The sequence below is a fragment of the Nothobranchius furzeri genome, chromosome 6 (assembly GCF_043380555.1).
Source record: "Nothobranchius furzeri strain GRZ-AD chromosome 6, NfurGRZ-RIMD1, whole genome shotgun sequence".
Lineage (NCBI taxonomy): Eukaryota > Metazoa > Chordata > Actinopteri > Cyprinodontiformes > Nothobranchiidae > Nothobranchius > Nothobranchius furzeri.
The window spans coordinates 61,103,081-61,117,876 of NC_091746.1; the positions used below are offsets into that span (position 1 = coordinate 61,103,081).

General features: G+C 42.1%; 1 protein-coding gene across 2 annotated transcripts in view; it reads left to right on the top strand.

The window, feature by feature from the left end:
• The window catches only part of col27a1a (collagen, type XXVII, alpha 1a), an 81,390-nt gene that overhangs the window by 29,560 nt on the left and 37,034 nt on the right, over positions 1 to 14,796 (top strand). For both annotated transcript variants that reach the window (XM_015943008.3, XM_070552798.1), the window contains exons 8-12: positions 4,360 to 4,404; positions 9,253 to 9,306; positions 9,623 to 9,667; positions 10,876 to 10,929; positions 11,597 to 11,641. In XM_015943008.3, coding sequence (XP_015798494.3) covers positions 4,360 to 4,404; positions 9,253 to 9,306; positions 9,623 to 9,667; positions 10,876 to 10,929; positions 11,597 to 11,641 — 243 coding nt within the window. The remainder of the gene's footprint in view (positions 1 to 4,359; positions 4,405 to 9,252; positions 9,307 to 9,622; positions 9,668 to 10,875; positions 10,930 to 11,596; positions 11,642 to 14,796) is intronic.

Genomic DNA, 14,796 nt, shown 5'->3' on the forward strand with positions numbered 1-14,796 from the left:
GCAATGCAGTGCGCATGTCATTGCAACTCTGCCCCCAGAAGTAATTATAAAACCTCAAAACTTTATTGTCCTGCATAGACATAGACCAGGGGTCGGCAACCTGTTCCCATCAAAGAGCCATTATTACCCGTTTCCCACAGTAAGCAAAACACTGGGAGTCAAAGTTATCTTTCATAAGACGATAATCAATAAAACGATTTATATCAAGTGGATCCAGAAGTTGTAGCCCGTCTCTGCTACAATATTTTGATATTTTTCACCCTGTTGGTGGTTTTACTGAGCAGGTGCCACTTTTGTCATACGTTTCTTTTTAAAACATGTTTAGACTGTTCAGAATACAGATCCAGGCTCTGTCACGTTTGATTGTTGTAATTAAACTTTGTAGGTGGGGAAGGTCAGAAAAGGATCCGATCAATTTGTTTTTCCCTCGTTTACAGTGACGGAGATAACGGTGCAGTGTGCCTGGCTCTGGTGTTAATCAAGTTAAATTATATCTCTTTGCAACAATTTTAACAAGAAAACAGAACAGTTAAAAGCAGGGCTTGTGTTGACCGGATAGTTCCCGTATTTGACCGTTTATTTTGACGGAGAAAGAATAGAAAGAATTACCCCGACGCATGCAGATGAACTGACACTTTATTCGTTTCGCGCAGATGTAGCTAAATCACTCAAGAAATGATTCCCATCTGAGCTGGACACTGAGCTCAGCGCAGCTCACTGTCAGCGCGTACGTACGGCGCACAGCGAGCTGAAGATGTGGAGAGGGGCTTGGAGCACGTCGCAGAGCCAGAGCGCATGCAGGAAGATTCCTCCGACTGAAGCGAGACTTGTCACTTAGAAAATGTTCCCTGATGATGAAACTTTGGCTGAATAGTAATTGTTCCTGTCTCCAATGTGGCGACACATCCAGGAGCTGAGGAGAATCCCAGAATCTCACATCCTCGTCAGCTCAGAAAGCGCCGATATGATTACGCACAAGCGTGACGCGTCAACCCGGTCTCACAGCAAGACCGGGTTGGAACTGTTCAGGTTTACGCAGACAATCTTTACATTTAGAATTAGCTTACAGATGTAAAATTAATGCAGTAAAATATAAAGCATTTTATTTAAATATCCATTCATTATTTTACAAGCACAGAGAGCCGCATCAGATGGATGGAAGAGCCGCATGCGGCTCCAGAGCCGCGGTTGCCGACCCCCGACATAGACATAGGGAGAAAATCTCATTATGTCACGTTGCTGCATCGATGCGGAATCATGCACGGCTGAATCGCGATGCATCTTAGAATCGATCATTTTTCCCACCTCTACTCTTTAGTTAGCTAGAAGTTTACATGGTGATTTTAATTCATTACAGGTCAAGTTAGCATTCAAGCTAGGTTGGTGTGCTAAACAAATGATCATATATGTAGATACAACATGAACTGGCGCTGCCTATTGGGGCTGGCATAGCTGCGGGTCGCCATCTTGGATGGGTCTCCATACCCAAGAAACACATTTTATTATACTTTTTGACAAAATCAGTCATATGGTATGGCATGATAGTTAGAATATAAATGTAATAAAAAATGTATAAATTATTATAAATTGAAATCTAAAATCCCAACAGATAGGCTAGAAAAGTCGATAGTAATCCCATGAGATCTGTTTTCAATGGTACGTCAGTTGTTGTAGGCTAGACAAAAGACAGGTAGTTGCTCATTCTGCTTAGACTCCAGTTGTGATTAGCTAGTGAGGGACCCATTCAATATGGCAGTGATGCTTTTACGCTCTCCAGTGCCCAAAAGCGCATTTACATATTCATGTCTATAGACTCAAGCAACTGCATCAGCCCGCAGTGCATGCTGGGAAGTGGGGGCCACGCTCGTTGACTGACAGCTCCCTCTTGTCTCGCAGCTCTATCGGTCAATGCTCGAGTCTAACGTAAATGATACATTTTGCTGTAGAGATCAGGGAACTTAGGGGAAATATGAATTATGAAAGATTACCTTTTCTATATCACAGAACAGGGTCAGATAGTCGAGTTTAAGTATATTTGAAGTTACTTTAAAATGTTCAACTACAAACCCCGGCTTTAAGGGGCACAACTCTTGTCCACAGACAGACCACCAAACCTGGAGTGCTAATTAACTCTCATTTGACTCTGCCTGCCTTTTGAAACTTTTATGTAACAGAAAATACAAATTTAGAAAAAAGACTATTCACAAAATATTTCTTTTATATATAACTAGTTTTTTTTCCATGACATCAATTTATCTGATGCTCTAAGATCTGCTTCAAACTAAAACTATAATAATCCTGCAGCTCTCTGTTTTAACTGACAAATGCTCATCATCATCATTTTTTTTTTTGCATGTTTCCAAAGTAGTAGAACAATTCTTGCTTTGTTTTCCAGTAGTTGTTTGATTATAACTCTGCCTGCAAGAAACATGTTGTTTAAAATTTGCGGTTCCACAAAGAGGAAGAGCCTTTTTCCCCCATGGTGCAGGTTTCACCCTAATCGTCCGTTCATGTTTGTTTGTCCGTCTGCTGGCAGGCATCTGTGTTTATGCTCCACTGTACGTGCACTAAATGCGTGGAGCCAGATGATTACTGAAGAGTTTTCTGGCTTCATGTTGAAGAGTAGCTTTGGGGAGAGAAAGATGGAAAGAAGAAAATCTGAATTAATGAGTTAAACTGTTGCTACCAGCTTATTATCCAATGGAGGCAGGGGAAGACACGTTTTCTGTGGTGCAGATTCGTTAACCAAACATTAGTCTGCACTCATTTGAGCACCCTCAAAGTGAAGAGCGGTAACAACTTTGTGGAGTTTCACATCACTGGCAGACAGAAACGTGTCTTCAATTTTGTTGCTGCCCAAATGTGCTGAGCTCTGCCTTGGGGCACTCTTCAGCGTGATGGGTAGGAAGGGGTAGAGCTTATAGGGTGCTTTTGAGGCATATGTTTTAAAATGAAAACCAATCTGGTGGGTTCATCTGATTGCACACACATGCTCGTTAAACAAGTGGTCCTGTAAACAGGAGCAGACTGGTGGGAATGGCTGCTCACATTAGTAAACTCATAATGAGTGAGATAAGGATCTGAGAAGATCCCAGTGAGGTGGAAAGGCTGTGTGTAATATATACAGGATGCTCTTCATGTGTGTGGCTAAGGCTCTGCTTGGGAAGATTAAAACCATTTACGTGTTTGTACTTTTAAGTAAGCCATGTAGTAAAAAGAGGAATAACGAGGCAATGAATCTTTGTGTGAACGTGGGCGCACGTGTGTGTGTGTGTGTGTGTGTGTGTGTGTGTGTGTGTGTGTGTGTGTGTGTGTGTGTGTGTGTGTGTGTGTGTGTGTGTGTGTGTGTGTGTGTGTGTGTGTGTGTGTCTACAAGATGGATTACACTGGAAAGATGGTGATAAAAAAGAAAAACTAAAATCCAAGAGCAAAGGCTAAAATTGTGTGATCACCATCATATTTAACACATTAGAAAAGTTCATTCTAGCCAAACTCGCTAGTAAGTAAGTGTCTCCATCCGTGTTCTTTCCATGGATGAGAATTCCACTTATTCTTGTGTAATCCACACACCTTCCTGCTCGTGTCGCTGTCACCACTTGCAAACATTTGTTTTTTTGTCTGTCACTCGTCCAATTCCAAACATCTTTTGATTTAAATTAATAGAGCTGATAGGAAATTGTCCTCAATTCTGTCAAAATGAAGCTTTAGGTTGGCAATAAAAGAGTAACGAAGTGATCCTATGTAGATTTAATTGCATACAAACTATATGTGAAGTGTGTCGTTGCATCCTCTCCTCCTGGAATCAGAGGATTTACAAGAACTCTGAAAGTCTTGGCTCAGTCTTCTAGGAAAACGGGACAACAGGAGTCTGTTTTTACTTTGTGTTTTTCCCCTCCCATTTTTATCCTGGCTTTCACTCTATCAAGCTGTGGTCTGGGATCACTTGTCCTCCCTTTTTTCATTTAGTTTTTCTACACTCTTTTTCTGAGGTTTGTGTTTCTTGACTCAGCAAAAGTGTTGCCGAACACTGAGAGCTTCGACTGGCCTTCGTCCTCCATGCAGTCTGCGAGTGCTGCTATCTGACTCAAACAGGAAGGCATTTAAATCCCCAACATGCCATGGACCTGGCACCATTAGTCTATGAACACAGCCAATGGAAACTCTGATCCTTTGACAGATTGATTCTTTGCACATGGCAATACATTTGTCAGCTGTAGCGTGCATATTTGTAAATGTTGCAAACCAGCCTATCGCAGACTCAGAAATCCTCATAAGATTTTTGTTTTGTTTTGCTTTTCTGTGATCAATCTGTTTTATTACCCTTTTATTCTTATTATGTCTCATTTTTGTTTCTCCCAGGGACAGAAAGGTCACCCTGGTCCACCTGGACTTCCTGGAGAGCCTGTAAGTGTCTTTCTCCACATCATACGGGATTTGAAAAATTACGTTCTCTCATGTTTCCTCTAATTTTCACATCCCATTAACTTCAAACTCACAGAGAATTCTCATTTTATTGTGTGTCTTGCAGCTCAATCCAAGATTAAGCACTTGCATTCTCAAGCGTTTCACAGTGTCTCTAACTTTTATTTAAACGATCTGTGTCCACTTCATCTACTTTAATTAGTGTCTCTGAAATATTTTGCTTTTATGTTGTCGAATATCTACTCCCTCAGTCGCACCTCATTCCCTAAATTATCAATCATCCCAGGTTGTTCAGCCTGTATGCGTGTGTGCACGCGTCTGTGAGTGTGTGTGCACCAAGTTGGCCTGCAGGGCAGTCAGAGTAGATTAGAGTGTTATGAAGCACCGTTGAGGACAGACATCTGGCCATAGCACTGAGCTACAGTGATACTCCAGGATATTAGAAAATGATGCCAAAGGGAATGAAAAAAAGAGTTTGAAGAAGCGGAAACAAGCCAAGTAGGCCATCGGCGACACTCAACGTCATTACAAAGCAGCCTAGTTTTTTTTTGTTTTTGTTTTTTTTTTGCTCTTCCTGTCATTGCCTTGTCAGGAGTTTGGTGATGTTGGTGTAGGACACAAAAAGCAGTAACGCAGGAACAGCCAGGTAAGGTGGTAATTAAGTCCATTCATTTAGTAAAGAATTCAGGAGAAAACGTGATGAACCAACAACCACAGGAGACAGGAACAGGGTATAACTACACACAGCAACGTGATCAAGGGAACAGGTGTGTTGACTGGTGATTACTGAATGGGAGGCAGGTGTGACCAATGAGCTGAGTGGAGAGGCAAAACACAGAAAAAGAATACGGTAAACTAAAATGAAAATATGGGAGAACAGGTTTGGTTGGACTGCTAGAAACTGGGGGAAGGATGGCAGCATGATGATGACCCTATAGGGGGATAGGAGACAAACACAAGTGGACACATAGAAGAGAAAGAAATGGGAGGAGCTAGGGGGATGAGGACACACAAACATCCAACAGGGGAGTATGTGGGAACAGGAGATAGTGGAACTTGTGCCGATGAGGTGTTGGAGATATGAGGGGGAGAGGAGATATTTGGGGGGACGACTGAGGCCTAGTCCATACGTAGCCGGGTTTTTTTTTTTAATTAATATCCGCCCCTCCAAAAACTTGCATCCACACCACCTCGTTTTAAAAAAATCTCTATCCACACGTACCCGGATAAATACGTTGTTAAGGACATGCCAGACCCGTAGGCGGCAGTACTTCCCCCGTTCTTAACCTCGTCCTTCGTCTGTGGTCTTCCGCAAGGAGCAGTAATTCCGCTTGCAAACACAAACAAGCAAAAAGCGCTTGGACAGTTGATAAAGCGAGCGCAGCTCTGAGGGCATCCATGCTGTCGGCTAGTGTAAACACAGGTCGCACACGTGATGTCAGCATTTTTTTGTCGCGGAAAGTGACGTTGCGGACCTTAAAACTCCGGTTTTGTCTGTCCACACGCAGACACCCAAAACGGAGAAAACGCAGATCTTCACTTTGGCCGGAGTTTTTAAAAAGATCCGTTTTTGTGTGGATGACAGGCCAAAACGTAGAAAAATATCTACGTTTTGGCAGATCCCCGGCTATGTGTGGACAGGGCCTGAGATAGGAGGGGTGCAGGCTGGAAGTCAAGTGACAAGTGCAGTGAAGTGGTGTTGAGGTTTCTAGGTGGCAAAAGGGTGGTGAGGAGGATTTAGGGCAGGGGTAGGGAACCCTGTTCCTAGAGAGACGCTATCCAGCACGTTTTGGAGGTTTTCCTGCTTCAGCACACCTGATTTTAATCAGCAAGTGATTATCAGGCTGCTGCAGAGTCTAATGAGCTGCTTCACAGGTGAGTCAACTGTGTTAAAATATGGAAACCTCTTAAACAGGGCTATTCAATTCCGGGCCTCGAGGGCTGGTATGCAGCACGTTTTAGTGGTTTCTCTGTTCCAATACACTAGATTCAGTGGTTGACTCACTTGTGCAGCAGCTCATCAGGCTCTGCAGAAGCCTGTTAATCACCTGGTGATTGAAGTCAGGTGTTGAAGCAGGGTTGATACCAAAACGTGCTGGATACTGGCCCTCCAGGACCAGGGTTCCCTACCCCTGAGGGTGTTAGAAGTGCCAGTCCACACTCAAGATCAGTAGGTGGCGGTAATGCACCTCAACGCTGCTTGCTAACCATCACAAATCCCAAAAGAAGATGAGGACACAAGACATGGCACGCCACCTTCCATGTTCCCAGTATCTATCACAGGTTTGTGAACTGGTGCTAGGTTTAATGGTTGTCTTAGTCAAAACGTCCTTCTGGGCTTGTTTTTATACATTTAAGTTGGTGGACACATAACTATTAGGATTAGCCCAGCTGTAGCCAGATTAGGTTGTTAGGTCATCAATAACAGGATGGAACATTTTTCCTCATTGTTAAGATTTGTTCTTACTTTCTAGCTGTCATATGTTTTATTAGTGACGTAAGAGCAGCGTAAGCCTCGGATTGACCCATATTCAAGAGAGCCCACATCATCAGGATGATGCCATCAGATTAGGGAGTACCTTTCTGCTCTTTATGAAGAATAAGTACTTTTTCTCATAGTATTATGTCCTACAGTGTGTCATGCGTCTTCCAACGCCCCCCTGTTTCCCACAGAACTGGCACTGGTTCTCATGGTCACGGCTTTAGCTCAAAGTCTGAATCACCAAGCTGCCAGAGTCAGAGGAGTAGGCATTATTGGGAGCCGAGGCCAGCTGGCGTGCATGTAGTGCTGATGCCTCGTTGTTACTGTAACACACCGCTGGCTGTGTGCAGAGTCGCCCCCTCTTCATACTTTCTGCTCTCCAGTCCTAAACCACACTTGGCCAAAGACTTGTCTGGTTCTAACTAGCCACATTATGCACTATATTTATCCAGGAAGAGGGAATGGCAAGAAGTGAACACAGTGTGTCAAAGAAAGTCATACACAGACACTTGTGCTCTACGAAGCTTGGACACAACCTGCTGTGTGTGTGTGTGTGTGTGTGTGTGTGTGTGTGTGTGTGTGTGTGTGTGTGTGTGTGTGTGTGTGTGTTATGCTTTCCGACAGTTACGTAAACACACAGAACCTCCTAATCAGCATCTAAACACAGACAGCATTTGGCAAAAGGCGGAGGAAAATCAGAACAGTTTCCATCAAGGTCATGTGTGTAATGCATGTGTGTGCACGTGAAAGAAACATCAAAGTCCCCTGTGACGCTCTTCTAAATCTAATTTTACATGATTCTAAACATGTGCAACCACTCATGGCACAGTTCATGACTTAATCTTAGTCATCATAATGTTTAGCTTTAGAACCTTTAAAACCAGTGGCGGCCCCAGAAATTGTTCAGGGGGGGCAGGTGAGGCCTGTGTAAATTTTGGGGTGGCACACCAATTTGGTCGAGGAGCGTTTAGTTTAAAATGGCTGCCACTTGCATTCATTTGAAGCGTTGTTTGTGTGCATCCCTCGAAATTAGACGTGTCCGATGCTGCAACATACGAGTAACCAGTAGGTGGAGTTGACAAAACGTGCCAGACACATTCACCATGGTGACTCCGTCTTTGGTTTAGAGGCCTTTCACGCCATCTAGTGAGCTCTCTTATTGACGCAATGGTTGCTTTGGTCGTACCCACAAATCCGGCTCTTTATTCGGTCTGAGTTATCTAGTGCGCCTCCTAGGGAAACATTCCACCACTACATGCAGTGCCGTGTGGCAGCAAGTATGTGAACAAAGACGAAGCCTGCTGCCTGTGCCAACGCGAGGTTAAACAGCATATTCCAGGCCTTAGATTTGCGTTGCGTGTTTCTTTATTCTTTTTCATTGAAGAAAAACATGCATAAAATGTTTTAAGCATTTAAAAAAAAAAACTACATTTTTAAATATTTATTGAAATTGTTTCAAAACGTATTACTTATAGTTTAATTTGCCTGTCGCAGTCTTGGCCAGAAGAATCCAAAAACTATTGCAATTAATAAATTCTTTGAAAATGCTTAGCCTCAGTGACATTTATTAAGTAAAGATTTATTAGCTCTATAAATATAAATGTAATTATTGGCCAATCCTTGGAGGCGCCACTGTTTAAAACCTCTTTGAGAAAGTTATGGTAAATTTCTATGAATTTTGTTAAAAGTTGTCATCCACATACTAAAACCTTTAATACAGGTTTTAAGTATTAATGGTATAAATATTAATAGCTTTCCTAATCTGTCCTAAAAAAGTATGTTTCCATTCTTAAACATTCTTCATCATTAATAGTAAAAACCATTATCTTCAATAATACATCTGTAGCCGAGCCAACCCAGTCCTCCATGTTTTAGGTATTTCCCTGCTTGAATGCTCCTGATTTAAATGAATTGGTATTTTAAAAGCTTCTGCACAGCTTGAGGAGCCAGTCAAGATATTTTGAATCATGTGAGCACCTTTTTGCATCAGCTACTGTTTTACTACTTTTATGTTTGATCTCTGAGCCATTTTCTAATGACGATGCTTATGATTTCTGAACATTTATGACTTGTCTGTGTTCAGTGTTTTTGCAGAATACTTTACGTCTCCAAAGAAGATTAAAAATGAAAGAAAATCATTCCTGTTAGTAAAGGAGGAATGGATGGAATGTACATTTGATGCACCTCTATTGGGAATAAACACTGAAAACCCTTTTAAACTCTTTTCACTTCAAGGCGAAACCGCCTTTACTCAGCTGCTCAGAGTGACCCGTTTGTTTATGTTCCTTTAATTTTGCTCAGCCACCTCTCTTTCCCACCTTCTCACTTCCCTCTGTGTTTTCCACCAGGGAGAGCAAGGTCCAATCGGAAGCCCAGGTGCCAAAGGTTATCCTGGCAGGCAGGTGCAGTAAATCCTCTACTGTGACTGGTACAGTTCTGGTCAGGGTCATAGTCAGGGCATGGAATAAATCAATTTTTATTGCATAAATTACTTTGATTGGCTTCTAAAAACCCAGATTGTGGGTTCTAAATAGATACCAAATTTATGCCTGTCCCTTTCATTTTACAACTCTTTTCTCAAGACATTATTTAGAAAAAAAGATGTATAGTGGTTGAAATGTTGTGTCTAATATGTAGACGTTGACTTGTCATGAGCGAATTTATTCAGGTATGCTTCGGTGTTAAATTGTTAAAATAAATCTTCTGTCTTTATTTCAGGGTTTACCAGGGCCGATAGGACCAGTGGGGCCTAAAGGCGTTCGGGTAAGAAAACTCAACCCAATCTCGTCAAATCTACAGCTCAGTTTGGATTTTTCTTTTCCTAATAAAATCTCTAACACTGGTGCTTTGACAGGATTAGTAAACATCGCTTATCTGCAAGGCTGTCACCCCGATGACTTACTGACACGTCTTACTCCAGTGTTTGTAGAAGGTGGCTGCAAATCTCAGTTAAAACACACAGAAAGGCGTCCGGCAATAGGCCACACACTACTACTCCTTTATGCTGTGGAGCTGATGCTGCATGAAAGCGTGTTTGTAAAGCTCAGCGGAACTACGTCCACATGCATGAAAGAGTTTGTGCACTTAGGTGCACCAGCGTCCACCTCTAGACACATAAACGTGATCCCACACACACCAATCCAGTGTGTAACTATTAAAAGTATGATAATATTGTTGTGCTTTCACTTGTTTAAACAGTGTGTTCTTATATACTGGCACTAAATTTGAGTGATAAGTATCTAAATACAAACACACACGCTTCAGGTATGCAATGCAAGACACAGATTTTAATGTTGCGTTGCAATAAAGCTCCTTTATCAGCTTTCCTTGGCTGTTCCGAAGTCTCCCCTGCCCCCGAAGGCTGGAATTTCCTGTTTAAGCTCCGTATGAGGCCCTGCTGTCTTCAGGAGGCATTTTAGTCCCCTCTTCCCCTCTCACTGAGCCACCTTTCTAGCGTTCTCTCTCATTTGCTGCATATTCGTTTCATGTAAATGTGACCCATATCTCAACTGTTCTAGAGTTCAAGCTTGGATGTTTGCACGTGTTTTCCCGTGTGTGTGTGTGTGTGTGTGTGTGTGTGTGTGTGTGTGTGTGTGTGTGTGTGTGTGTGTGTGTGTGTGTGTGTGTGTGTGTGTGTGTGTGTGTGTGTGTGTGTGTGTGTGTGTGTGTGTGTGTGTGTGTGTGTGTGTGTGCACCACCACTGCACTGACTGTCCAGTGCGTCGCCCTGGCTATCTTCAGAGATCCCTGGCGTGAGGGTATGTGCCCTTGGACTACATCGTGGAAGCCAGCACCATGCAGTCCATGGGCATATACACTTGCCTCATGGCTTGGTTCTTCACGGAAGCCCACCTTATCCTTTGCTGGACCATCGACTCTTGAAACCTTAGAGCCAAAACGGAGCTGCTGTTCGTCTGTGTTCTGTTGAAACGCTCACAACGGTGTCCCTACTTTTTCCCTCTCCTCCTGCAGGGTTTCATTGGAATCCCAGGCCTTTTTGGCCTGCCTGGGTCTGATGGCGAAAGAGTGAGTCCTGATCAAATGTACATTTTGCCATGCATCATCAATAGCTGCAAGAACAAGCCCCGACCAACTTAGCTTATCCACCAGTGAGGTGATAGCGACGCCTCCTTTTGCCTGTTCAATTCAGCTGTCTTGTAATTTGTTACAAAGCGAGACATGGTCCCCAGCTGTTTGGGATGTTGCTGTGTAAAGCTGTGTGGGAGTGCAGATGACTCATATGACAAAAACCTTCTCTCAGAGCCTTTGAACTGCCTGAACCCCCCACCTCCTCTTTTTCTAGAAGAGGGAATGATTAGCGTATTTCTACTTGCTTCAGGGGGACTTGTGTCAGAGCAGAGGAGACTGTAATCAGGACCCCTCCATCACCAGCCAGCCAAATGGCTCATAAAACCTACAGTGTCTGCTCATCCAACCTCAAGAGAAAGTTTTGTTTATTCAAAATGTAAATGTAGAAAATCCCCCGTGACGTGACAGGAAGATGTTGAATCAGTTGCTACTCCTCTGCTGGAGCAGATGAGAGAAACCTTCAGGTTTTTGAATGTTTTTAACTGCCTGCTAGTGTTTTGTTTTGTGACAATGTCTGACATTTAATTTCTTCTTTCTGTCTTCCTCTTAACCTTTCTTTCGCCCCATCTGCCCTACTCCTGCCCTCGTCTGTTTGGATTTTCAGGGTATTCCAGGCGAACCAGGGAAGAGGGGCAAGATGGGTAGGCCGGTAAAGTTTTGTCTCAACATACTTTACAGAAAATCATTGTTAAATGTGATCAAAATGTGCTGAAATGTGTTGTTTGCATTGCATTGCCCACATTAAGGCAATTGCAGTGATGCAGTATAGCAGCTTGATGAGCACGTCGCCAGAAAAGTAACTACACGCTGCGGTGATCCGGGCCATATACTCGAATTGGTCCTCCTGGACCAAAGCACTAAATGGACCATCTACAGTTAGCATAACATTGTACTTTGGTCAAAAATAACTCACTTTTGTAAAAGATTGAGACACAAACACATGGTAGTTTAGATAAAAATAATAAAAATAACATCTTTAACATGATCAGTAAGGGTTGTTAAAGCAAGAGCAAAACCAGTTTATTGCCATGAATCTCAGAAATCTGATTTTATTATCTGGTTTCAAGTTTAAAGAGCAAGTTCCCTGAGAAACCTTTTTTCTTATAAGATCAGTCACTTTGAGTTTCATATGCTGGCTAATTGTGAAAATGGTCTTCTACCCCTATTTCCTGCATTAGCCGCCAACAGAACATTGATGGGAAAATGCTCGGATAAGAAAAGCCTGACAGATCTACGTCACACTGAAATGAACATTCATGGACTTTCCCATCTTAGCTCACGACTAGGGAAGGCTTTTGCTGGTTTAGTGTCCAAGAGAGAGCCGAGAATGCCTCGGCTAGTAGAAGCTAACCATTAGCATTAGCAACTCCACAACACAGCAGAACTCCTTCAGGCTTGTGTTATTTGTGAAGGCAAAACATCCACATTGCAGAACAAACAGAGTCAGTGGTAGAGTCGCATTGCTGTTATCCAATCAGAGGACATGTGTCTGAATATCAGGAAAAAAGCCTCAAAATTCTGCCTTCTTCTTCTCCCCTCTCCTCCGGCTAACTTCTACTTCCTGAAACAGGAGCACCAGAGCTGTTTCCCCCCACAAAAATCGACTCACAAGGCATTAATTTTTACTAGAAGTCACTACAAATGTATTGAACAAATGGTTTTTGAAATTATTTCTATGTAATTATGAAAGTAATTTTTGGAATTGAAATTATTTTGACCGAAAACATTTGGTTGATGTACTTCATTAAATAAATAGGGTGCTTTCACAGAGCCTCAAATAATGTGATCAAATGTTTTGATCTAGAGCGCTGTGTCAAATAGGCACAATTTCCTCCCCAAGTCATACTTTTATTTCAGAAAGTTAACTTTATTCACCCAAAAATCAAAGTTGAATTTAAAAAATAATGTTAAACCAAAACTAAATGGCAACTCGTTCATGGACACAAATTAAAAATTTCCAACTTTTTTCTTTTCGTTTTCGGTTGTTTCCAAATGAATGTTGCCACGTTTAACATTAGACCTCACAAAGAAAATCTAATATCACACATAGTTGATGAGATAAATGTTAAAATCACCCTCATGGTTTCAGATTCTGCTGTCATTCTACACGTTTTTTCTCTAATGAGGGAATTTGATGAAAATAATCTAACATGAACTCATTTTTAAATGTATAACGGTTGCATAGATGTGGTTGTGAAAAGAAGCATATTCCTTGTCTATATATAGGTGCATCTTAAAATGAAGACATTTACTGGTTCTGTGTGCGTTTGTCAGATAGTGTTCAAACTCAGACTGGAGGAATGGCTTGAAGTGAGTGTGCAGCTCTGAAACACTTCTGAGATCATTTTGCAGCTGTTCCTTATTGACTTTTCAGTAAATGCAGCAGCTGTGGGCCAAAACGTTCTGAGCACACAAACGGGTTTGCTGAGTGAGAATCTTTTCAGAAGTTAAGATTACTCTCTAATTAGAGAAAAGTTGGTGTGGATGCATTAACTCTATTAGTGTGGTTTTATTGGCATCTACATTCATGTTCTGTCACACACACACACACACACACACACACACACACACACACACACACTGGAGATGTGTGGTTCATGATCTGACATGCTTCTGGCATGAAAACATTTTCTGGTTGTTTCACAGGTCGTGTAAGTCTAGAGGTATTGGGATGGAAGCACTGTCATCGTGTTTTTATCTGCCCCTGTTTGCAGTATGTTGTGGGTGATGCACGAGAGAGGCAGTTCGACCTTAAACGACATCCATACATGTTTACTATTGGCGTAGCTTTAAAAAGAGGAGATCAGGTTGGCTATGTAACGCAGATGGTTTTAGAATCTGCATCCTTCTGCTTCTGAATGGGAAACTGGAGAGCGTTTAACCAGACGATCCCTGAGAGACGATCCTCTCCTCCCCGATGGAGGAAAAACAACAGGAGTGCAGTGTGAACCTGAGCCAGACATTTTAATGGCTGGAACCACAACGCTCTCAAGGAAGTGCACACTCAGACACACACAACCAGTCGTCGACCAAAGAGCAACGAGGGAAACAATGTCTAAAATAGTGGCGAGCATAAAAAGTTTCCAAAGTGCACCGCCAACAGCTCTCTCTGCCCGCCTCCCTTTTTATTATATCTGGTTTTGTTTATCTTTTGGCTTTTGTCTTTCTCACTCATCCATTGTAGTTTTTCACATTGATAAAAATGTTTGTCATCGTGTCAAAGCAAAGGCATGTTCTTATGATTCTCCTCAAAGAGTCACTTTTTCCTGCATTTGTCTGTAATATTTAATGTTGGGTCACAGATTTCTGCAGTGCTCACTTCGCACCATAAATATCCACCCTGCTTTAAGGTGTTCTAAACTTGCTCCAAAGCCTAATTAGAAACAGGAAAGAGCTTCTTTTTCGTCACATACTGTGCAGTTCTGATTGTCACGTTAAGTTAAACGGAGGAATTATTCTGCAAAAATTAAAAATATTCACAAATCAGGGACCAAGAGCTACATTTACTCTGTAGATTGTAATTTTAAGATGAAACAGTGATTAAAATGTTATCTAAATCATCTCTGCTCCTACAGAAATAACAGACATTTTGCGGAGGTCACAGTAATTGGTGTGTTAGAACAATGTGCTGAGGCTAGACTAACAACAGTGTTTCTGAATGTCTTGGTTTAAAGCTGCGTTGCTGTCTGCAGATGTGTTTTTTCTTTTCTGTACCACAAACTGTAAAAACTGTGTGATTAACTTCTCATTAACTGCTAAATGGACAGAAAAAAAAACTTGTTGTGGTCAAGTGTGCCCTGCAGA